Genomic DNA, 24,866 nt, shown 5'->3' with positions numbered 1-24,866 from the left:
TTCCCGCCGGGAAGGGCCGTTCGCCGGCCTGGGGCGGGCGCGTGCCGCGCACAGCCTGCTGGGAACGGGCGGGCCCCGCCCCCCGGCCAGTGCGGCGCGCGGCGGGGCGGCGTCCGCCATCTTGCGTCGGTGAGTGCCGCCGGTGCGGAGCGTTCCGGAGCCAGGATCTCGCGTTTGGACGGCGGCGGGCGCCGGGCGTGTCCGCCGCGATGGGTAAGGAGGGAAAAGCGCCGGGAGCCGGCCGGTAGGGGCAGCAGGGGGTGCATCCCTTGTGGGGCTGGGTGCGGTGCCCGGTGCACTCGCTCTCCCCGGCGCAGGCCGGTCTGTCGCTGGCTCCCGCGGGGCATTGCCCKCACGGCAGCTCGGTCGGGGCTGGGRTGAGGTACCCGCTTCCTCCGGCAAGCGGGCTCTGCCGTCCTCCTCCTTCCCTGCCCTGTTACCGATGGAGGGGGCTTTCCATCCCTTCTGGCGAGGAAGTGGGTGCAGAGCTTTCCTCGCTGTGAGGAGCCGGGCTGGGTGGGTGGGTGCCCGGCCTCTCGGGCTGAGAGCTCACTCAGTCCTGGTCAGTCCTTGCGGGCTTGGCCGGTGCGGAGCCTGTGGGCAGCGTCGGGCCGGGGAGGGGGCGGAGAGAGAGCGAGGCGCCGTGTTTAGGGAGCCTCATGGAGACAATAAGGAGAAAAGAAAGTGGTATGGTAGTTCTAAGACTATGTACAACAAGTGGGYGCAATGCAGGATATGATGGGTGGAGGGATTTGGTGTTAAAACGGGAGTAGTTTTGTAGCACAGAAATGCAGGCTTACTTGGATCTCAGATGTAGAAGGTGTGAAACCTGGGACTGACTGCCAGTCTTGTTGCCCTTACGATGTCGTCTATACTATAAGCCTTGGCAGGGGAATGAAGCTGTAAATTTGTAAACTTCTATTTAAAAACAGTTTTGATGAGACCTTCCTTCCTTGCAGTTGACCTTCTGTAACTCTTTRCAGARCTGGTGKCTGGRTTAYTTTGAATGTGCACTTCTCTTGTTCAGTCCACTTGGCCTGACAGTTTCATTGGTACAAGTAAATTATCACGACATGAGGGATTAAGAAATGGATGGTGTTTTAGGACTAGATAAACCAGTAGCATTGTTGGGAAAATAAAGTTACATGRCTATTGCTAGAAATTTGCCTTAGACAGTAGTGCACTTAGCATTGTGGTGCAGAGATGTCAGCACTTTACAAGAGCCCGTGAGGCAGATACTTGGGGGAAACAGGCAGCTGAGTCCTTGGTGTCAGCCTAAGTGTGCAGTCTGTTTTCCTCTCATAGCTTRTGTTTATTGAACTGCTGATATAAAAAACCCAGAACAAACAAAAACGCCAAATCTGAAAAAAAAATTGTCTCAGCATGGAAGTTGTTAGACAAGTGTGCACAGCTCAAGAGCTGTAGTTTACATATTTACTCTCTGTAGAAGAATTCCAGACAAGTGATAGTTTGTGTAGAGTCTTGAGTCWTGTTTTTAACGGTTGTTTCTCAGATGAAGGCTACAGTCCTAGTTTCAAAAAAAGGCACCATGCTATTAGCAACCTTTTTCATTCAGTTTGATCATTCTGATGACAGAATCATGAGCTATCACTTTTATCTTTCCGCWACCGACATACCTGAAATGACAGATTCTAATCCTCTAAACCCATTAAAAGAGCTGGTAATTGAAGTGAGTCAATAATTTTGTTAGTTTAAAATGGAAAAGAGTATGCCTGTCTGGGTGCTACTGACCCTTAAATTATTTTTCTGCCCACTGTTTAAAAGGAGAAGCATAACCCTTAGATTCTGTTATGTTTGTGAGACATTGAAAGTAATGAAACTTTCAATGCCATAAGGTATTAAATGAAGCAATAATTACTGCAGGTTTTTTATCAACTTTGTCCTTATTTGTAACACATTTAATGTCATCTTTATGAGAGGGGGAAGAAAATTTCTTTGCTTGCTTGCTGACAGAACCAAAATTTAGCAGCATAATATCTTTGCTTTTTGTTTTTCAGTTTGCTTGTAGTATGCATAGTTTATTTTTACAGCAGCTAATGTCCTTAAGTGATGTATCTGATCCTTGAGATGAACTCAGTAGTAGTTTAATACGCAGTTTAGAAATGTCTGTCTATGCATCGATTGTGCTGTGATTTCTACATTAAAGATTTTTGCTGATGAACTGGGTATTGCAAACAGATGCAAAAATATATAGTGGCTGCTGTAGATACTTACATAGTACAAGAAATGCCAGGTTTGGCCTTTTGCAGTAATTTTTCATTTTTTCAATAGATAACATGGCAAGCCCAGGTAAAGATAACTTCAGAATGAAGAGCTACAAGAATAATGCACTTAATCCCCAAGAAATGCGCAGGAGAAGAGAGGAGGAAGGAATCCAGCTTCGGAAACAGAAGAGAGAAGAGCAGGTAAGCATCTTGGTGAGCTGTTAACTGTTCAGTGCTTGTGGAACTATATTCAGGGACCTGAAAGGACATGAGCAGGCTCATCCTCTGGAGTAGAATCCAGGAGTGCTGGATTGAATGTCTGTTTTCGTTGGAATTATGGGAAGCACCTCTCAATAGGATCATAAAAAAATTAACAAAGCCCACAGAGGAGAGCCATGACTTTTAACTTTAATCCATAATCTAGGTTTAAACATGTGAGACTAGASTGAAAGAACACTCATATTTCAAGTACGAATTTGAAATCGTGCATTCTCTTCTAGAGTCTGGGTCAAAGTTTTGCTGTTTGAAGGGAGAGGATTATTTTCATCTTTGATACTGTGCTGCAAATTGCCCAAGAGTTTTTCCGTACTAACTTAATAAAGCAGCTACCAGTTAGTGTCCCTGAAMTACTATATAAACATTTGCAGTTGTTCTCATTGAATTTTTAGTGATCASAGTACATGGAGCTTTGTATAATTTCATAGTTTGTTATAGTGCCTTTTCTTAAAATGCTTAGTAGTATCTTGCCAGGAGGGTAAGGAATGTAGTTTGTTTTTCTGGTTGTTTTGAAATGGATGAGTTTGTCTCCCGCAACCTAGAGAGTGTCCCAGGCTCTGAATTACAGTCTGCTTCCAGGTGGGAATGCTTACCCTTCTACTGGAAAAGTGGTGCATGGAAAAAGAATGTAAATTACTTGGGCCAARGGGTAGGAGTCAGAAGTGGTATGGTACTGGAGCATTTACCTGTGAATGGGTAACTGCATTGCAGTTCCTGCTGAAAGTTTTGTTTATGTATTTTGTATTAAATGCTCCCTAAATAAATTATGAAAATTATGGGTGTTTCCTCTCCCATGCTGATTGGAGACAATGTTGTAACAATGARACTACTATTGTTACTGTTGTAACAATGAGACTACTATTATGCTCTCCTTGATCTTAGTTTTTTGGACTAGTGTTTTTTAGCTCTTTCTGAACTGGGGAGAATGAGTTTATGCAGGGATATGAGACTGCTTGTGCTCCAGAAGAAATTGTAACTGGTAGATAGACCAGATAAGTTTATACTTTTCAACCAAGAGCTTCTATGTCCTTGTTGAGTGCTAGAAAGAGTGGCTGGTCTTCCAAAAATTGAATGTTTTTTTCTTCTTCTTTTGTGGGTTWAAGTGGTATTAAGCCTCATTTGTATTCAGGATTCTGTAGTTGTTTTATGTCCAGAATTACGCCTAATTCATAAGTGCATTGAACAAGGGAGAGAATGCCTTGGTTTAGGTTCCTGTTGAAATACAGCTGGGTGTAAACATGTTCTTTGTTTTGGACATGTACAACAGCAGAAACCTAGGTCTCTAGACACCTAGGGGGAAAAAACCTTCACGATTTAGTACATGGTTTCATTATTATGCTTACAGGTGAAATCTTAGTCAAGGGACCAAGGGTCTATCATTCCTTTTTAAAGGCACAAATGTAATATTCTTAGAATTGTTAGTTAGAATAGGTGTAAATTCTGGTACCAGAATAAAGATAAAAATTTAGTTTTGGTTTCTAGAAGTGAACAGGTCAATGTAAATGTTTTGCTTGAATGCCAGAAAACGAAGGGAGACTCATTGAACATAGTTTATCAAATACTACAGTGTTGGTATGTATTCTGAGCATAGGCAGTGTGTGTAGCCAATTGTAAAGCAATTCTTGGACATAGAGAATTGTTTAATGCTACATAGCTTCAAGGTGAACTTTCACACTATATTGTTTTTTCTCTTTTATGTGAAAATGTTTCTGGTTTAATCTTTCTTCAACTGGGCATGAAATACAGGTGCTGCTTAGTGATCTTCTGTCGAAGGGAGGAATGCAATGTGTTGAAACACAAACATTGCCTATGGCTTGATTATTTTAGCCTAAAACCTAAGAAAGAGGAAAGTAGCTTGTTGAATGCTATTTCTTGCTTAGAGTGAATGATAATTATAAGGGATAAAAGATTACTGGTGGAAATATTTATGGATCTTTATAACTAATAAGAATTTAGTTTTAAATGTCTATGTGAAGTGTTGCTGTGCAGTTTATCAAGGTACAGATATGGTAGTATTTTTCTCCTTTATGTTATCTAAACTTTTGTGTAGAATTCCCCTTGCATGGATGAATAAGAAGGTGAGTAGTTAAAATCCTTTGACTGGTATTGGTGAAAACATTTCATCAAGTGTATGTCATCAATACCCATGCATTGATAAGTTCTAATGTCTCTCAAAAATTTCTCCTTTGTTCAGCTATTTAAACGCCGAAATGTTTCTCTCCCGGGAAATGAGGAATCTATGGTAGAAAGCCCAATTCAGGATCCTGATGTCAGCTCTACTGTACCTATTCCAGAGGTAAATAGTTTAAAGTGTGTTTAGAATGTTATCTCTTAGTGTGCATAGTACTACACATAAAAAATTCTGCTTGCATTTTTAGGAAGAAGTTATTACAGTAGATATGGTGCAGATGATATTTTCGGATGATCCTGATCAACAACTCACAGCAACTCAGAAATTCAGAAAATTGCTATCTAAAGGTAGGTAAACATTGCCTGTTTTTTTTCTATTTGCTTCCTTCTGTGTTACTATGAATTATACTTAAAGGCAGTTAACCTTTAGTTATGTTTTATTTTAAAATAGAGCTTGCAGAAATTTCTGTTTATAAAGAAACTGTGCCGTATCTCTTCTGACTTAATGGCTAAATACGGAAATCTTCATTATTTTAATGTTAAGTCTTTCAGACAAAGTGAAAAAACAAGGATGTTTTGATTGAGGTGTCCAGGGCAGTAACAAACTGCACACTAACATACTTAGAGTAATTGTTGCAGTGATTCAGCTTCTCATTCTCATTCTGAACTCAAGGGGAAAAAACTCAATGGCTGGCAAAGAACTGAAGCTTGTTTTTGTTGGGACTGTAAAACATGAAATCTTACATTCAGGCTGGTGTGTGTATAGCATGRTTGGTAAAGGTGTTCTTGGTGTTTTAAAGTAATAACTGGTGATAATRGATAAAGTAATATCCAGCTTTCTACCAACCTAAGCTATTGGTTGAAGGAGCAGTGTTTTGTGATGTGTTACTAAGATGCCAATGGGTAACAGTATGTGTTACTGTTTTTATATGTAATAGGATTTTTACTAAACTGTAGCACTTCATAGAATAGTTCCTGAAGTCTTCTCAAGTGRAAAGTTTGTAACTCCTTCATTTGAAAATAAAGAGATTGAATGAAATTATGATAAGAACTACAAACCATATTCATGTTTTGTGTCATACTGAAAAAGTAATTTATTTGGTCTTTTTACACAGATGCTATGTTTGTTTTTATTCCTAGAGCCTAATCCACCTATAGATGAAGTCATACAAAAACCAGGAGTAGTACAGAGATTTGTGAAATTTCTAGAGAGGAGTGAAAATTACACTCTGCAAGTGAGTTTGGCTAGCACTGATTGGGGGTTTGGAATGGCATTAGAAGTTTCCAAAAGAGCTTTGGAAGGCACATTTGGTGGGGGTTTTAGTAACTAAATATAATTATTTTTCACCACTGAAGCCATATGTTTTCATTATTGCTGCTAAAAATGTGACTCAACTTTGTGAATTTCATAGTAGTCTTTAGGGTCATGTATTCWGCTGGACAAAAACTTGAGTGTTTAAAGCAGGAGGTGTTCAAGAGGATTTAAGGAGTGGTATATTAAGATCATAGCAATGCTGTGTGAGCAGAATCTGTCTTGTTAGTGTTGAGTATACTGTAGTACTTTTCAGATGACGTCTTAGAAAATAAAAAAAAATACGGGAACCTGAAAGGGTTGTTTGCAATCCTTTTAGAAAATCTTTGAGAAGTATCTAATCAAGAGTAGGAGAAACTAGTTCTGTCTATTCTCCCATGGGAATAGCACTTGGGCCTTATGGACATTCATACTGGAAAAATTAACTTAAAATTGAGTAAACAAAATACATTTGTACTAGTTAATAGTGATTTGAAATCTTTCTTAATGCTGTAAGACAAAACCTAAAAATAATGTAGCCACTGAAGGCTCTTGCTAAATAGARATTTGGTCAGTGCCCAGTATTTTATTGTATAGAGAGCACTCTAATAGTAACTGCTCTTCAGTGGAAAGGAAAAAAAGTTGGAAAATTAACCTTTGAAATTCTTATGCCAAACTTCATGTCATGATTTTAAGTTTTACTGCTGAGTGGTTTAATATGGCTGCCTTTGTGTTCCTCAACAGTTTGAAGCAGCTTGGGCTTTGACAAACATAGCATCTGGAACTTTCTTACATACCAAAGTTGTAATTGAAACTGGAGCGGTTCCCATTTTTATTAAGTTGCTTAGTTCAGAGCATGAAGATGTACAGGAGCAGGTAACTATCTTCTTGAGGGGTTTTATAACTATTTAAAATTCATTTATGAATGTTGTCTTCAGGGTGTGGGGTTAGAGAGGCSTTGAGCCCTGTTTGCCTAGTAGCTAGTTGATCTGCTTCCAGGAAGATAAAAATTTATTGTCACTGTATTATTTCCCTAATAGATTTTTTTTTTTCTCTATTCTATGATATTTGCTGTAATAAATATAGATTATCTGTAAAAGTTGATTTGCAAGGATGTATAAATTCACTTGGATGCTTTGCTTTTGAAGGCAGTGTGGGCTCTTGGGAACATTGCTGGTGATAATGCAGAATGTAGAGACTTTGTTTTGAACTGTGGAATATTGCCACCTCTCTTGGAGTAAGTATTGTAAGCTAATACTGTAATACGTTGTATATATATAGATAAATGTAAACTTCAACTTAGAATTTACTTGAAAAGAACATAGATTTTTTTAAAATTGAGAATCCTAATGMTATAATAAAAAATGAGCAGTCTAATGATGTTTTTGATTACATGAGCTTCATGAATATCTTTAATTATTAGTCCATGATTGGGAGCTTTTCAGTGTTTGCAAAAGAAGAGAAGTGTAATTTCACAAGTATGAAATTCGTGYATTGTGCAAACTCTGTGTTGCCAGATGTATGGATGTATAAGGTGCGAGACATGATTTAGTTCCCGCTTGTATTTGTATGATTCCATCTGCCTGGGCAATRGGCAGTTATCCCACCTTTGTCCAGTAGCTCCAAGCTCTTGTCTTCCTATTTATCCATTTGCTTGTTGAGATGAGCCGACAGAGTAGCTGTTAAATGGGGTGTGTTCCACKAGAAGATTTCTCTTCACTAGGAATATTATTCAAGCGTTTCCTGTGTGATTACCATTGTGTTTTAATTACAGGGATGATGAATTTGTACAAAAAAAATGTTCAGTTTATTACCTCTTAAAGCAATAAAATTAYTTATAGCATTTGTAAAATACTTAGAACAGCAGATTACCTTCACCAAGGGTTTAAAGAATTAACATTTTAGACATTTTGGTATGTATGTGAAAGAGAGCCTGATTTTTCAGGTGTTGAATCTTTTAGGCTCTGTTTGGCAAAAACAGAAGTAATTGAATTAATTTTTTTTTAAGAACCTCAAAGTTATAACTGTTTTATGGAACTATTTTTTATTATTATTAATTGCATTCTCTGAATGAAAACATCAGAGTTAATTCTAAGAAGGGTTGCATCTTCTAACCCCTTCTAAAGACCCTCAGAAAAGTTTATTTAAATRATTTTTCATATAAGCAATCATTTACTTTGCATGCATGTAAGTTATTTGCGRACGAGACATCCATGCAAAATAATCTGCTTAGATTCAGTTAATTTTAAGAAAATAGTTGCAGCATGTAAGCTATGAAGAGAAATAAACTAATGACCAATATTAGAATTTCTGTTCCTGATGTTCTGTTGGTAACAATAGACATAGAATTTCCTAAATTTTAATCAGTAATTACTTTCTTCATTGTTGTTGTCTCTGTTTTACAGATTGTTAACAAATTCAAATCGTCTTACGACGACTAGAAATGCAGTCTGGGCTCTCTCAAATCTTTGTAGAGGAAAGAACCCACCTCCAGACTTCAGTAAGGTAAAACAAAGTAGTAATTTCAAGAAATCAGTAAGCTAAACCGSAGTAATGTTTGTAATACTTTGTAACCAACAGAATCTTTGCATATRGACATATATTTTATGTTTTTAATATCATAATACAGTCTTGTCCATCAGTTTTATCTGTGAAAAATCATYTACTTGGGCACCTATCAGCAATAAAATCACATCACGTAAAAACTTGAGACTATAGTCTGATGCAAATAGTCATACACTGGTGTGAAGTGATGGATCAATTATGCGATCAGCACTAAACCATTTGGGGCTGTGTTTTCTCTAGAACTGTTGTAGAGAATGCAAGTTACAGGTGAAGCTTCCTCAGTTTTCTTTTTGTTCTGTGATTGTGAGTGCATGCTGCATGAATAAATTTGAGTTTCCTGCTCTGTCAGATGCAGTTAAATCAGACTATGATGACAGAGAGAGCCTATATGCTCTCCCCTTTTTTTTCTTCTCTCTACAACGTGGCTATAAAGATTGTAGAGACTAGTAGGAGTTTCAGCTTCTTATTTTCAAAACAAAATTAATTTCTGGTGAGGTTAATGACTTTAAAAATAGAAATAGCAGTTGGACACGTAACAGGGGCTGAATTGGTATAACCCTTGTAAGGTAAAGAATTAAATTCTACAAAGAATATGAAATTCCCAGGCTGTATAGCAGAAATCTGTCAGGTTCCAAATGGTCTAGTTAAGATGCTCTCATTCATTTGGCTCTGTATGGAAGCTATGGAGTTTAAGGCCAGAGGGTACAGTGGCAAGGAGAACTGAAATGAGACATTGCTTGTTCCTCCATTCAGTGAATATTGGTTGGGTGCTCTGTGAGTGGCTCCAAGTTGGTTATTACAAATAACTGCCAGTACTTCTACAAAGCCAGCAATAAAAAAACCCTTTATTACTTTGAGACTCTTTCTTCCTGAAGGATTAAAAAGTGTCAGTAATTCCTGATCATCTGATTACCTGTAAAAGCAGATGGTTTGTTTCAGCTGTTCAGTTTGTTTAAGCTGAAMAATTATGTACTTAATACAGTATCTCAATAAATATGCTGTGAATCAGAATTTATCCAATTTGCTGGTTTGAATTGGGTATCTAGTTTAATTAGAAAGTGTTCCACCTGGGTCCTCATTCGTTAATGACCTCGTGTACCCGAGAAGTAAATAGTTTTGCACATTTATGCCTTTGCAGAGTGTTCTCTGAAACTTGAGAAGGATGGAACACCTAATTTTATGCAATATTTTTCTTTAACCTAGGTTGCTCCTTGCTTAAATGTTTTATCAAGACTGTTGTTTAGCAGTGATCCGGATGTATTAGCAGATGCTTGCTGGGCCCTCTCTTACCTTTCAGATGGTCCCGATGATAAAATTCAAGCTGTTATTGATTCTGGAGTGTGTCGAAGATTGGTAGAGCTGCTTATGTAAGTGATCTTTTCACCAAATAAATGTCTTACAGTACTGTTAATATTAAAATAGAGCTGTGTTTTTTCACCTGAAATCTTAATTAATTTTTGTAAAAAAATGATGAACATGAATTCAGTCTGAAATCTTTAAGCTGCTTGCTAGGTTGCTGAGCTCCTGGAATTATTCCTGACATTGACAGTGAAAAAACGTTTTCTCCAAAGTATTCCTTTTTATTCTTTAAATTTTAATGTGGGATTTCCTATACATAAAKAAATAGAAAGGTGAAGACTGAAGACTAATCTAGAATGGTAAATTATGTATATTCTTTAATTTCACTGTTCTATTTTCCATTCTAGGACATGTAATTGCTTTACAGACTGTTCTTGGACTCAGTGAAGTCCAGAGGCAGGCTAGAGGCACCTTTGAACTGTTCTGATATATTTGGGTTATGGTTCATTATTTTCCTGGAAAGGGAGACTAAATCCCTGTGTTCACATGGGACTGCAGGGTAGGTCAGGGACAGTAGTTCCCAGCACTAACAGCTCAGCGTAGTTCCCTTTGAAAAGCTAATTTTTTATAGCTGTCAGGAGAGGGTAAGGTTCCTCTTCCATGGAAGCTCTAGGACAGCTGAGTTATTTCTTTCCCTCACACATCAGGCAGCTGAATATGGACTTCATGTACTSACTTCTAGGATTATTGACTTACAAAAGGGGGAATTTCACTTACACAACCTTCTAAGCTTTAATATACACCTCATAACACCCCCTCTGTTTCTGCGGGTATTGAATGGCACATGTCCCAGCATTGTGTTTAATAATACTTGAGCTGGCCAAAATGGATCTGCTGGACAGATTACTCTAAGTTGTGTTGTGTCATAGAGGTGCCTGGTCTTTGAATCASCAATTCAGTTGTGGGGTTGCAGTTGGCAAATTTGGCTAAACAGGGGGAAAGTGCAGTAAGTAATACAGTGCTTCAATAACTACAAATTTAGCACCTGAAGTTAACCATTGTTTGCTGAAAATGCAAATATACTTTAACACTTGGTAATATCAAGCAATATAATATTTGTCTCCAGGCATAATGATTACAAGGTGGTATCCCCTGCATTAAGAGCAGTTGGAAATATTGTTACTGGGGATGATATCCAAACACAGGTAAGACTAGTTGATTTAAGAAAAATTATTTCACAAGACAGGATTTTGTAAAAACTTTGACAAAATACATGTCCGGAACCGGTATCTGCATACATCACTGAAAGAGGCTTTGTAGTGATCTATGTTGTTGATTTGACAATTCAGGCTGCTGTTTTAAACATTAAATTAATGCAAGAATCAACTTTTTTTTTTTTTTGTACAGCATTGTCKGTAGTGGATTGCTTCATTTCTGTATGGTACTTTGACTTGCTTCTCATTCTTGTTTTTTCCCCTTTCTAACAGGGGGTTCAATTATTTATTATGGTTCTTCTTTTTTGAGACTAAAAGGCAGTCAAGGTTTTCAGTTCTAAGCTGTGCTTATACTTGGCTTGTCCATGAATTTGTGTGTGATGGTCTTACTGATGCAATTTATATTAAAGATTTGTTTTATTAATTTTAGGCAATGGAATTAATTTTGAAGCAATGCAGAAAATAGCAAGATAGGTCCTACTTTAAAAAGAATTGTGCCTAAAAGGCTGACAGAACTAATGTAGAGAGAGCATAAGGGGAAGTGTTAATTGCCTAATTTGTGAGCTGTAGAGGAGGGTATTTTGCTAAGGAATTAAATAGAAAACTTTATCTCTTAAAAAATTAACAAATAACCATACAAATTAGATGAATACTTATCAGTTATTTTGACTTACTCATATTTTAGCATTAAGCAGCCTTACTTAGTCTTGCTGTTGTCAGTCTTTTGGCCTGAACTTAATTGAAGGAAGATTCTTTCAAATTGCTGGATTATCTGGTTAGATGCTACAGCAGTGAACACTTTAATTTTGCAGGATGTTATCTATGAYACTCTGTATAATAAAAATGTTTTGCAAAATCTTTTGAAGTCCTCTGTAAAATGCTTCTATATATTTTTATATATATGTATTTTGTGTAAGGCTATATATATGTAATTGTAAAACCCACTTTCAATTTTTGAATTATTCTAGGTGATTCTAAACTGCTCTGCATTACCTTGTCTCTTGCACTTGCTTAGTAGTCCCAAGGAATCTATTAGAAAAGAAGCATGCTGGACTGTTTCTAATATAACTGCAGGAAACAGAGCTCAGATTCAGGTAAAGCCTGGGAATTTGTTATTCTGTTGATTTTGTTTTCATTTTACTCTTTTACTTGATTTTCCTTCACAAGGAGTTGTAAATAGATACTGCATTGACTCTGGGTTTTTCGTTTTAGTCTACCTGTCTATAATTTTACCTAACCTCAATGTCTTCTTGTAAATTTTGAAAGATTGTTTGAGATAAAACTTTCACAGTTTGTACTATGAATTTGTCCAGTGAAAAGTGAACCAGTTTGGATATGCTGAACATTTCACTTGGATAAAAAAACAGCATGATGTCATCGGTGATGAGTTCTTCATCCTAACTATTGTTCCAGATGTCCAGAGCTAACTAAAAAAATGTTCTGATTGATAAAAATGAAAATTCTGATCCAACATAGATATTTTAATATTTTTTTTCCCATTCTACTGCAGTCAAAGATTAAGTTTACTTCTTGATGTAAATTAAAACATGTAATAAAGTTTCTGATTACAGACATGGTCTCTCTGTAGAGACACAGACCTCAATAAAAGGGAAAATTTTGTTYCAAGACTTGATCTTCAGTTCAAAAACTCAGGATGTGTTGTATGATTTTTAAATGGGTCAATCCAGTAAGCTGTGCTGTGCCCACCAGAAAYAGAGAAATAAAAAACCCAAGGTATGCTGATGCCTGCTGCAGTGCATTGTTGGAATAGTTTTGAATTTCAGTTTAGCATTTCTAGTTTATATGGCACCTTTTATACAGAATATTCTTTGCTTTGGTGTCAGCAGGCATCACTAACTCTTGTAGTTAAAGTTGTTAATGTTCTGAAATCTTAAGTAATTATTGTTAAATGTTACAATTTCATCTCCCAGGCTGTCATAGATGCAAATATTTTTCCAATATTGATTGAAATCCTCCAAAAAGCTGAATTTCGCACCAGAAAAGAAGCAGCATGGGCCATAACTAATGCAACATCAGGAGGAACCCCTGAACAGATCAGGTAAGTTTSTGTATGTTACTATTTTCTCTCCCTAAGGATCATTTCTGCATTTTAATCTTAACAGTCATAGCAACAAAATCCTAAACGTAGCCTCAATTTTTTAAAACTCAGTGCAAGAACTAAATGTAGAAATTCAGAAAAATCAGAGAAGTACATGCATAATCATTACTGCTTTGTTTCAGTGGTGTTGCACCTAAAGTTTTCACGGGCTTGTCTTCCAGAGCTGATATTACATAGTCAAACACAATTGGAGCTGTTGATGACCAGTTTCAGTGTCTGAAAATGGAAAACTTTGTGGGGGGGGGTTGTTTAGAAAACTTGTGCAGTGGGATTGTACATTTATGGACAGACTTGAGGGATTTTAATGGTTTCTTCATGTATTTTAAACKCCCTATCAGTATTATTTTAAAGCAGATATCTCAACTCCTTTTTCAGAACTGAGTTTGATTAAAATTTTGCTGTCAGTAGCTATGTGCTGCAAAGATAGGACTTTYGTGAATTGCTCAAATAAAATACTCTCTGGTTTATCTGAATACTGTCAGAACAATGATCACTTTGAATCAGTATCTGATAAATTGATTTATAAATTATTGTATTATTTGAAAGCCAGAACTGAAAGTGATGTGATCACTTTTCCAGCATATTTGGGAGATCTGTTGCAATAAGTCCATGCTTATTTATTTAAARTGTAAGTAACCCTGGTTTTCTTATAACCACTGTTAGCAGAGCTAARGAAAGTCTGTTCGTTTTTCTTAATTTTGATTTAATTGCTTATATAATGTAACATTTTAAAATCTAGTATTTAAAAAATAAATTTTAATATGATGTATTCAAATAGTAAATGTGCATATAATATCATAACAATAGGTTCTTATCAAAAATACAGTTATGTTATTGGTGTCAGAAGTTTTAATCCTCTTGATGTCCTCAAAGTATTTCTGTCTAACTGCAGGATAGTTTTAAACCACTGAATTAAACTATATTTAGGCAAACATTKCTGTCTTCGTTTACTTACATACTAGAAGCAAGGACACAGATAATGACTCGCCACAGTTCATACACAATTTTTTTCAAAATTGGAAAAAGAAATGGGATACTCAGAATCTTGTCTTTACATTTACGGTTGCATCCTTCTTTTCATAGTAGGTGTTGCTATTATCTTAAAAAACTGCTAGCGTGGACYATGTTAGCACAGAGTAGTGTCCTGTGTTCTTATATGTATCTTAATGTGTTTGCTTGATATTTTTACCACTACAAAATTTTAACTGCCTGAGAAAAGAACTTCCTGCTAAATTTTTTTCTCTTATTTTCAGTTAAACACACCTGAAGTTTATTAGCAAAAAGAAGTTAAAAATACTATAGATTTCCCATTCCAATTAGGTATATACACATTCAWTTTTTTGTATTGGAGTAAGTTGTAATATTTAGTTTCGTTTGGGCTAAATTTCTCTTTGGGTTGTTGCATGTTCTTGAAAAGTACCTATAGCAGTAGACAGGTATGTCAGAATAAATGTGCTRGATTATCAATTCTTCTTTTTGCGTTCCTCTGTTTTTATTCTGTTATAAAGGTATTTGGTAGCACTGGGTTGTACCAAGCCTCTTTGTGATCTCCTGACTGTGATGGATTCAAAAATAGTACAGGTGGCTTTAAATGGACTTGAAAATATTCTGCGTCTTGGAGAGCAAGAATCAAAGCAAAATGGAATTGGCATTAATCCTTATTGTGCCCTCATAGAGGAAGCATATGGTAAGAAAATACTTCTTGTAACACTTGTATACTTGATTGCCTTATTCTAGCCTATAGAAACAAAACCATTGAGAATCATTTTGAAATTTGCAGGTAAGTTTTACTTTATTTATGCTTGGAGTAATTCTTATATTATCATAGATTAAGTAATGTAACATGGTAGGGAGGAGTGGTTAAATRCAGAAAATGTCTGGGTGTTTATCTGCAGTTGGTTTGTGAAATGTCCCTCTAGAGAAGCATTTGCAGAAGGGTTTAACGGCTGTCCTAGTCTAGTGCAGCCATGCTTTGCATAAGTTTATCAGCCATCCCTAAATATGGTTTTAATTAATTTAATATGTAGTCCGGTCTAATACAGTTTCATTACCAACAGGGTTTCTAAGATCAGGGATTTTTTAATTGATCCCAAAGCTGGAGCACTTTTTAATATAGTAAATACCTGTAATAGCAAAATCAACTTCAGATCATAAAACTAAGTAAGTTTTTACTTTYAGTAAAAAAGTTTTAGTTTAGTTTCTTATAGAGGTTCTTGAATTAAGCCACTATATAAAGGCATACTATGAAAACTAATTTGTGGAATCTCATGAGTGGATGCTTTTGCTTTAACAAAATTAGTGTTACAGTTGGCTTATAATGAAACTGGCATTCTTTATGGAGAGTTATCTTTTATGTAGCTCTGWCAAAACAAAATTGGCAAACATTTGTATTTCAGAGACTGCTCGTAACAGTTCTAATTGACCACATTRTATCTGATTAGATGGTACTAACTTTGCTGTAAATCAGTCTTTAAATGTGAATTTCCTTTTACAGAGTTTAATTTCTTTAATCAAGTGCATTCTTRAAGAATTTTGCAATTAAATGTGTAAGAGGAATAAGTACTGAAGACTCTCTAGGTTCTCTTTTTTCCATTAGCTGTATAGTTTCAAGTAAGGAAAAGAGCTGATTATATCACCCTCATTGCTTTGACTGCTGCAGTCACCAGAAGGGTTCATAAGAGCTCTTTCTAATCCAGTKTAAGTGAAAACTACATTATCTTAAAAAGCTGAAGTTTTGTATCAAGCTAACTGACCACCTAGCACTTAACCTCAGCTCTGTTGGCTGAATTATGTCCTCTAGCTTGCAAAATGGTAAGCTTTTTGAAAGATAATCTCTTCTTTCAAATTTAATTGTAAGATTTAAAAATACCAGATTGTGCCCAGTGACGACTCCATGAGTGGAGATTGAATTTAGGATTGGGGAATACAGAAAGTGTAGAAGAAAAGGAATTGGAATATTAAATTGAAATCCTTCTAGGATAGTTTTAAAATTAGTTTGGACAGCAGAAAATGAAGACTAGAAATACATGGGCTAGGAAATAAAGAACCAGTGATATCAAATTAATTGATGTGATTTGGGATTGCATTTTTTTTGTCTTAAGAAGTACCCCTATACTATAAGCTCTTTCCATTTGAATTCATCATTCATTTAAGCAACTAGATTTTTGAAAATTTTCTATTTTGACTTTAGGACTTGATAAAATTGAATTTCTTCAGAGGCATGAAAACCAAGAGATCTACCAAAAGGCTTTTGAACTCATAGAACATTATTTTGGTGTTGAAGAAGAGGACTCTAATATTGCACCTCAGGTGGATGAAAGTCAGCAGCAGTTTGTGTTTCAACAGCAGGAGGCTCCAATGGAGGGGTTCCAGCTCTAAACTACTGAATGAATACAAGCATAAAATTTAAACACGCGTACGGTTTGGGTTTTTTTTTTCTCAGTGGTCTTTTCTTTATGGCCAAAGTTAGAGGAAAAGCTGAATATGTTTTGCAGAAATAGATGAAGAAGCAGCTCATGCACTTTTATATATTGTGTTAGAGACAACTGTTCTCTGTTTTGTATTTGTGTTCTKCATTATCTCTCATGTACAGAAAATAACTGTGAGTAATCATGTCTAAAAGCATTAAATGTGATTTAACAGGAACTGTTTAGCTAAGTCTTGGTAGGATTTTAGGTAGTAGTTCTGAATTTTTCATGTAGTCTCAAACTTCATATCAAGCAATACAGTTACTGACAGTTGGATTTTTGGCAGTAGGCTTGACTTGCCCAGTCTCTATCAAATCTACCTCTTGTATTGAAGCAGAAACATTGCTTCAGAACTAAGGCATGAAATAAAGATGAGCTTGTAAGAAGCTGAATTGGAATGTGAAAAATATTTATTTAAATTGTGGAACTTTTGTGCATTACTTTACAATACACTGTTGGAATTTATTTATAAAATGTATTTAAAGACAAAATAGATATACATATATAGTGCTAATTACCTAATATAATATTGAATATATTAAAAAGTTTTCTCCTAATTATGTGGGAAGAAGACTATTTCAGAGGTTTTCAAATTGGAATCAGCAGAGACCTTGCTGGTCATTTGATGTTGGCTCTGTAATGAAAGCTGCTAAATGGCATTACAAGTCAGCCACAACTGCAGTACTTTGTAGTGGAAGCAGCCACTGCAGTTACCACAAGAAAGCTGCAATTAGGAATGACAGAGGATGATTTGCAGAAATCACTGTGCTGATGTTTTACAACTGTCTTCTGTCAAGATGTGGTAATACCAGTTTAGAAACATTGCARTGTTTGCCTTTTAGTACAATAGCTTCTTAGTTTAGACAGTAGGTGTTGTTTTTTGACCAAGTATGCTACTGCCACTTAGGTTAATGAATTTGGTTTGCTTTTGGTGAGACAATAGAAATACTGCAGTGAAGAATGAACAGTGAATCACTCCAGTTGAAGGAAAAGTTTGTTGTACTGTAAATAGCATTAAGTATGTGGACACCAAAACTAACTAGAAGTTATTGTCATCTAAATATTTAGGCTCTACAATATCTAGTGTTTGCTTTTAAACACTAAAAGTAATAGAATTCTGAAATTTACGTTAACAGTTTTGAGTACAGAAAAGTGTATGCTCTGCTTTGACTTGCTTATAAGTAGTGTTTCTGGTGTAGTAGTAGTATATCTCATTTGGAGAAATTAATACTTTGGGTTAACTCTGAAATATTGCTGTTTTTTATTACCTGTAATTAATGTATTAACATCAAACTCCTGGGTTAAGTGAAATCTGTGACATATGAAAGCATTTCATGCTTCATAAAAAGCTGCAATTTTAACTTCAAATCACTTACCCATGGCACTGTGCTTGTCACTAAACAATATTTTAATGCACTGAAAAATACAGGTTAAAGGTGGTATCATTTACAGTACCATTTTATATTTAGAATTTTTTTTACATGCAAGTTAAGATTCTAAGATGTTTCACTTTGATGTTAAAGCAATATATTCTATATTGTAATTGAATGTGGGACTTGAAGTGGATTTTCTAAAATTAATGGTCAGTTTTGACTAAGATGTAACTGGGAGGGAAGCAACCTCCCTTTGAAGTCTTTTTAGTGGAAGATAGAAGTGTAAGAAGTGTATATAGGAGTGCTGTTACTTTATGAACTCTGAATAATGAGATATTTTAGCAAATGACACTTTAAACCTAGATTTGTACAGCATACAACAGTTTTGAATCGCGTGATAATATTGAGTACAGCTGCCAAATTTTCATATAATGTTATGTGATTGTACTTATGCCCTTTATACTCTCATAGTTTTAGGTTTTCATACACCAACCTTCATTCTTTCCTGTGGTCTCCCCACTCCCCATCTGTCAAAGAACAGGGTAACAGTCATGAAAATCTACCAAGATTACTAGCAAATGCTGAATTTCAGTGTTCTAGTGTAAGAAAATTATTCAGGTAACAGGGTATTCCTTTGTTTCTAACAACCTTGTTTTGATAATAACCAGCTGTGCCTGCTTTTTATTTGGAGAACCCTGTAAAACTACATTTATAAACCTCTCTTATTTAAACCAAATCTGAAGTGTGAAAATCTTAATTGAAAGACTTGAAAATGAAGAGGGGACGTTGCAAGTTTTATATTTGTTTTGAAAGAATGTCATCAGTGTGGATATATTATTCTGTCTATGTGGATGGTTAGTGACTGCACTTTATGCATTTAGACAAACTATATTTCATGCCTCTGACACATTTAAATGGAATGATTTAAAAGGGAACTAATAATAGATGGACACATGAACAATGAAAATCCTTATTTAAACTCAACATTTGGTTTACCCTGATATCRTTAAAAATTAATAATGAAAATTCTTTAAAGGATATATATACAGGATCGCCTCTCCTATTTTATCACTGGGTTTATAGCATATTTTGTTAAAAGCACATAAATGAACAAAATAAAACCAGAGATTATGACTTAAGGTCAGCTCCAGTGTACTCATTTGCAGGTTAGGGGCATGATTATGATGATGTTACCTAAACAGATGAAACCAGTATGGAGAGAAAAACAAAAGAAAACTGATATGAAAATTTCTACAAGCTTGGCATTTTATATGTAATCTGAAGTGCCCCAGCAGTTAAAAYATAGGGGTTGGGTTTAATTAAAAGGGTACCATTTGTTCTGCTTAAATGTGAATACTAACTAGCTAATCTATGCAACTATGCAGAGCATAAGATTTTTTTAATTAGTTCCCTCCTCTTGATAACACTGAATCATATCTAATTTTTTTGTCATTGCACTTTCGTCTGAGGACTGGTTCATAGAGCTTTTTAATTTTCTAGTATTTGCTTTACACACTTGCTAGCAGCAATCAGAAAATAGTAATAATGGTGACACAGACATGTTAGCTGTAGAACAAGTTTGCAACTGGAAACTATTTATTGTTGGGCCTGTCTTTAAAAAAATAGTAAAGATGCACTATTATCTTTCCTCCATGGTTAATTCTCAGTTGGTTTAAATTTATTAAATTGTACAACTGAGGGTTTTCRTAATAGGTCTGAAAATTGATGTGTGGACTTAAACTGTGACCTCAAGAATTTACTGAAATCTGGAATGACAAATTCCAGTTATGGGACAATGTCTTCATACAATGTGTGGAAACTAAATTAACTGCATTAACTTCAGATAGAAATAGTGCATCTTTAAATCCAGGCCAAAGGCCCATTGCTGTAACAGAACACATATAAGTAGTATGCAATATTATGTAATGTTTAATCTCCAAATACCATACAGAAACAAATAAAACCTATTTTACAGATGTTTATTGTATTTATTTAGTGATTCAATAAGTGTGGCTTCTTAAAGCTAAAAAATGCAAATATCATTTTGAATACAGCATTGATGCAGCTGAGTTCAACCTGGTAGATTTGTGCACTGAAAGATTATGCACTGTCACCAGATTGAAACATTTTGGGTTTAAATGTTTTGTGATTAACCAAAGATAYCTGATATTCTTGGGAAACTACCTCATCTCCTTGAAAAAAAAATTACTGCATTTAATCATATGCAAAACATTCTAACTAATTTTAATTATATGCAACAAGTACCATATCTCCCTAATAAAAGAGACCCTCCCTTTCTTTTTGTGGTGCTGTAGCTGCCACAGCGTGTGCRTATTACAGTTGTGTATTTAGGGGTGAAACTAATTCCTCTCAGCAACAGTTAATTTTGCTCCTCCGAGGACATTCAGCATTTCAGGTGAAGTTACTTTGTCTTCGACTCTGCGGCCAGTGCAGCCTCCTTCCTCCACTTGGCCTTCTTTGCCAAGTTTAAGCTTGTTAAGGACTCGTGACGTGCTGCAGCCTGAGGAATTAACAGTGTAGGAGTAAGGATGTGCCCAGGGAAAGCTACCCAACCTTGGGAATGGGCAACAACCACTTAAGTGACAGAGACTAAGTTAGCTAAAAGTTGGGCAGCTGTAAGCTGCTGCTCTTGGTTTAGGTTTGTCTTTCCACAGAATTCCATTATTAAAAGTATGCTACAATGCCATACTCACCTTCTTAGCTGAAGCAATCACTGCAAAACAGGCAATAATTGAGAGCCCAATCATGATGTAACAAGCTTTCACTCGAGCTTTGTTTCTTGCCTTGTCTAGCATCTCTGGCCTGCAATTACAGTTGTTGAATTGAGTCATTACAAAACAACAAAGTATCTCTTCAACGCGGTGCAGACACGGCATCACAATTAAAAATAAGTACAGAATTAGCTTCTGAAACAAGCATCTTCAACTTGCTGCGGTTAGTTATGTATCAGCTATTTTCTGATTCTAATCCGTTTCCCATGGAAGGGTAACATTTAATGGATTTTGACTGTTCTGGGGTTTTTTAAGTTGGAAAAAAAATTGCTCAGGCAATAAATGTTTGCATTTCAATGCTTGGGGTAAATACACTGGAAATCATGTCTTAAGGTCCAAACTTAGTGAAAATTAAGGGAGGTTATCCACTTAGAACAGATGGYGAAGTATGGTGTCAGACGAATGGAGTAAAAGTAACTCCATTTAATTCAAAATTAACTTTAGAAATCCGTTAGTGTCATATCTAACCTATTTGGATGGTGTTCTGTGGCCGAAGGACTTGGATTGTTGATTAAAAGTTTGTACTGCTACCAGTTAGAGGTTTTAGTTCTTTATTAAAGCAGCATTCTGACATAGAGTGGACAGCTGATGTCAGCCACTACACTATTACAGGAGTGCACACCTGAACAAGAGCACTACAGGATTATTTTTACTGGTTATCGTAGGCAAAAGTAGTGAAAACCACTGCCCTCTGTGTGGCAGTAAGTGGTGCAAAAGAGGTATTTCATAGCCCAGCAATCTGTCTTGGTGCTGCTCCCATTTCCTTCTTCCACTCTTCTGAGCTGGTGGCATGGCCCTGAGAACCAGCAGTACAGGAAATCATGAAAATTGTCCCAAAACATTCTTTTAATGTCCCAAAAACATTCATCTTTTTCCACATCAGACATTATACTTGGGACTACAGTTTTTAAGATGTTCGTAATAATAACCGGCTGTGCACAATTTTCCTTTCATAATTCATCGTGGGAATGTTTTATATATTTGTAAGATATAAGTACATGTTTTATATGTATGTATAAACCCACAACTCTATGTGTAAAAAGTATAGTTGYATAAAGAATTAATTCTGTGTTCTAAGTAAAAGTGGTGTAATGTTCTCTTTCCTCCAAAGCACCTTTAGCTTCATTCTGAAGAGTAAYGTGGTGGGATGGGGCAGAGSTGGGGATTTTACAGTGGATGTCCTGCCCATGAAAACCTGCACCAAGGCTGRGGGTTGCTGTGCTTGGCTCTAAGGTTCAGCCTGGTGGAAGAGGACAAGTCCTGTGAGTGGCAGTGCTGTGACACCCACGTGCTGACACCTTGCCAGCCCACGCAGGAGCGCAGTGTGCACGCTCTGATTCTCGCAGGTGATTGACAACGCCTGCAGTTCTAAGGAACTGCTTCTGGTTTGTACAATGATACAAATCATCTTCAAACCAAACCGCACATCAGACTGGCAYGTAAGATCATAAATCCAATAATCCATTTGTAACAACAAAAGCAAAACCATAAATGTTATTAGTCTGACGTATTAGCCTAATTATGTTTCACAGAACACTAATTGAAACTCCTCYGAAGCAGATTTTCACTTTCTCCCTGCTTTCTGCATCTGCTTTAAGGAAAACAGACCTTACAGTGTTCTTCCCTAATTGCACATTAAGGCCTTTGCTGTTCAATCCTTAATCAAGCCTCTAAGTAAATCTCTGCTGAAGTCAGGAACAGCTCTTAAAAAAAAAAAAAAAAAAAAAAAAAAAAAAAAAAAAAAAAAAAAAAAAAAAACAAAAACAAAAAAAACCCACAAACCAAAAACACAAAAAAAACCCCAAAAAAACAACAAGGCAACCACAACAATCTTGGATAAAGACTGCAGATCTGTCTCATAATACAAACTAGCTAGAGCAGTTAGACTGTGGCCACAGGTAACAACACCTTGCAACTCTTTTTTAAACAGGAGTTAAAACGGTGCCACAGTCCAGCTTCAATGTCTCACMATTAACCACTTCTAGCATATCACTATTTAGTGTTTTAGAGTTCTAAAAAGACTTCACTTTCAGAAAACACCAAGTGGTGACACTCACCTGCCAGGCCAAAAAGAAGTGATTTTTGTGCATGTATGTGTACGACTSGAAAATGCAACGACTGAATAGCATTCCCAGCTTCTGAGACATGTCTGAACCTTTCTCTAGAGGAAGATGGTGAAATTAACAGGGCGCTAGAGAGGTTAGACCTGAAAGCCACTGTTCAGCTCAACCAACACCAGTGAAACTGTCAGGAACCAAGAACAGGCAGGATACACCTGTTGCTTTACACAGCTCTGCACACTCTTTATTCTCAATGTGTCACCCAAGACAGGGACATACCATGATGATAAGAAGTAGTGACCTGGAGAGCTGACCAACACAGTATGTACCATCCTAAGAAAAGGCAGCAATTAGCGTTAGAGGGGTTTCAGGCTTTTTACTGACTGACTCCCTTAGGGGTTGCAAATTTCCAGCAAGTCAGAGAACTGTGGAGTCCATGTGGTTTGSRTGGGAAGGAACCTTCAAAGATCATCTAGTCCACTGGGTCAGCAAGAATGGGAGGCTATGACTATGTCAAGAATCTGGTTTTCCTTGATGGGTGATGCTCATTACCTCCTTCCCTATTTCTCCTCAAATTCTATAATCAAAAATAATTTTTTGTATGCAATCAGTGACAGGTCCCTTTGAACATTTTATGAGAGCTATAAACAGAAAATRTTGTTTACCAATAACATCCTTCTCTGCACATTAGGAATTAGCAAAACAAACAAGCCAGTACATAAATGTAACCAAGGCTGTCTACTCAGATGGATCCAGTTCTTAATCCCAGGCTCTAGGGACTCCAGCAAGGAACATTTTCTCATCTTAACCTCTAACCAGGACAGGAAATTCTCTTGCCCTCTAATTTGTTTCCAAGTCTCAGTGTTGTAAAACCGACCGTTTTAAACTCTGTGGAAAAAGTTTAAATTTTCCACAGGATCAGGATCACACTACTGCTTTCCCTTCAGCTCCATGTTACCCTTGAACAAGGCAGCACACTTACGGGATTCTCAGAGGAATCTCTTCTTCTGTCTTGAAACGTCCAGTCCAGAGCAGGATTTTTTTGTCAAAGTTCGAAGGTTTGTAACTTGCAACCACTCTGTGAGCCTGCTCAGCTTAAAGATTAGGAAAAAAAAAACCCTTTGTAAACCGTGATTTACGGGTGAATTATGACTGATAGTAACGGGAGGAAGGGAAAACCCCTGCCCATCCTGGTCTGGAAGAGCAATTTAGGGATTCGCCCTCCAAGTTTCGGCTGCGCGGTGTCTGGAATACCCCCGGAYGCAGCGAGCGTTCCTGCGGGTCCGGTTCCACCTCCCCACCGCCCTCGGGTGTGGGTACCCAAGCCAGCAGGAGAGCTGTCGGGACCCCCGAGCTGCGGAGCCGCCGTCGGGCCGCCGCACCGAGCATCCCAGCCCCTCTCCATTGCGGTCCCGACCCCGTCCCGCCGCTCCCTTCCCACCCCTCGGMGGGCAGCCCCTTACCGCGGCTGCTGCCCGGGCTCCGGGCGGGCTCCCCGCCGGCAGCGGCTCCCCGGGGCGCGGGCGGGCGGAGCGGAGCGGCGGACAGCAGCCGTCCCGGGCGGAGGAGCGCCGGCAGCATGGCGAGGGGGGCGAGGATGGCGAGGAGCGGCGGGACCCTCTGCCGCGGAGAGACCTTCTACTCCGGCAGCACCCTCTGCCTCGGAGACACCTTCTACTCCGGCAGGACCCTCTGCCTCGGAGAGACCTTCTACTCCAGCCGGAGCCTCTGGCTTGGTCGGACCCTCTGCCGCAGCGGGAGCGGCCCCGGCCCCACCCCGCCCTGCCCCGCCCCGCTGGACCCTTCCAGCCGCGCTCGGGCGAGAGGCGAGGCGAGGCGGGACGGCCGCAGGCGCCCGACGGGGAGCTGTCCTCCGGAAAAGGCATCCCACTCACCTACCGCACTCACGGATTGCAACTCTAGTGCGGGCAGGTCGGTGTCCAAGACAAAACTCGGCTAAAGGAACAGACGCKGTAGTTCAGCTTCATGTTAGGACGTGGACCTGCTGGAGCGAGTCCTGAGCAGGGCAGCAAAGATGACCCGAGGGCTGGCGCA

The 24,866-nt window shown here is 37.7% G+C and overlaps 2 protein-coding genes across 2 annotated transcripts; one reads left to right on the top strand and one right to left on the bottom strand.

Moving 5' to 3' along the window:
- The first annotated feature begins 79 nt into the window (after positions 1 to 79).
- KPNA5 (karyopherin subunit alpha 5) lies at positions 80 to 19,930 on the top strand. Its single transcript, XM_057368989.1, has 14 exons — positions 80 to 213; positions 2,293 to 2,426; positions 4,696 to 4,797; positions 4,880 to 4,979; positions 5,772 to 5,866; positions 6,667 to 6,798; positions 7,071 to 7,159; positions 8,328 to 8,427; positions 9,691 to 9,854; positions 10,913 to 10,991; positions 11,969 to 12,094; positions 12,932 to 13,059; positions 14,628 to 14,806; positions 16,310 to 19,930. Exons 1-14 carry the CDS (start codon positions 210 to 212, stop codon positions 16,495 to 16,497), a joined length of 1,620 nt encoding a protein of 539 aa, XP_057224972.1. The 5' UTR covers positions 80 to 209; the 3' UTR covers positions 16,498 to 19,930.
- Positions 19,931 to 20,042: 112 nt separating this feature from the next.
- FAM162B (family with sequence similarity 162 member B) lies at positions 20,043 to 24,542 on the bottom strand. Its single transcript, XM_057368990.1, has 4 exons — positions 24,275 to 24,542; positions 23,794 to 23,905; positions 20,674 to 20,782; positions 20,043 to 20,480 (listed from the first exon to the last, which is right to left on the bottom strand). Exons 1-4 carry the CDS (start codon positions 24,390 to 24,392, stop codon positions 20,382 to 20,384), a joined length of 438 nt encoding a protein of 145 aa, XP_057224973.1. The 5' UTR covers positions 24,393 to 24,542; the 3' UTR covers positions 20,043 to 20,381.
- Between the last annotated feature and the right edge of the window lie 324 nt (positions 24,543 to 24,866).

The sequence above is a fragment of the Malurus melanocephalus genome, unplaced genomic scaffold, assembly GCF_030028575.1.
Source record: "Malurus melanocephalus ecotype Western Australia unplaced genomic scaffold, MMel_1.1 scaffold_100, whole genome shotgun sequence".
NCBI lineage: Eukaryota > Metazoa > Chordata > Aves > Passeriformes > Maluridae > Malurus > Malurus melanocephalus.
The sequence above is the reverse complement of the archived record's forward strand: the minus strand, read 5'-3'. Positions and strand labels throughout refer to the sequence as shown.

What these genes read in the sequence shown, in the direction of transcription:
- KPNA5 (XM_057368989.1), top strand. An exon ending in GTGAAAATTACACTCTGCAA is followed by an intron (nt 5,867 to 6,666) that starts GTGAGTTTGGCT and finishes GTTCCTCAACAG; the next exon opens with TTTGAAGCAGCTTGGGCTTT. An exon ending in ATATTGCCACCTCTCTTGGA is followed by an intron (nt 7,160 to 8,327) that starts GTAAGTATTGTA and finishes TCTGTTTTACAG; the next exon opens with ATTGTTAACAAATTCAAATC.
- FAM162B (XM_057368990.1), bottom strand. Translation starts at nt 24,392, where the DNA reads ATGCTGCCGGCGCTCCTCCGCCCGGGACGGCTGCTGTCCGCCGCTCCG. An exon ending in GAGCCCGGGCAGCAGCCGCG is followed by an intron (nt 23,906 to 24,274) that starts GTAAGGGGCTGC and finishes CTAATCTTTAAG; the next exon opens with CTGAGCAGGCTCACAGAGTG. An exon ending in GAGATTCCTCTGAGAATCCC is followed by an intron (nt 20,783 to 23,793) that starts GTAAGTGTGCTG and finishes CTGTAATTGCAG; the next exon opens with GCCAGAGATGCTAGACAAGG.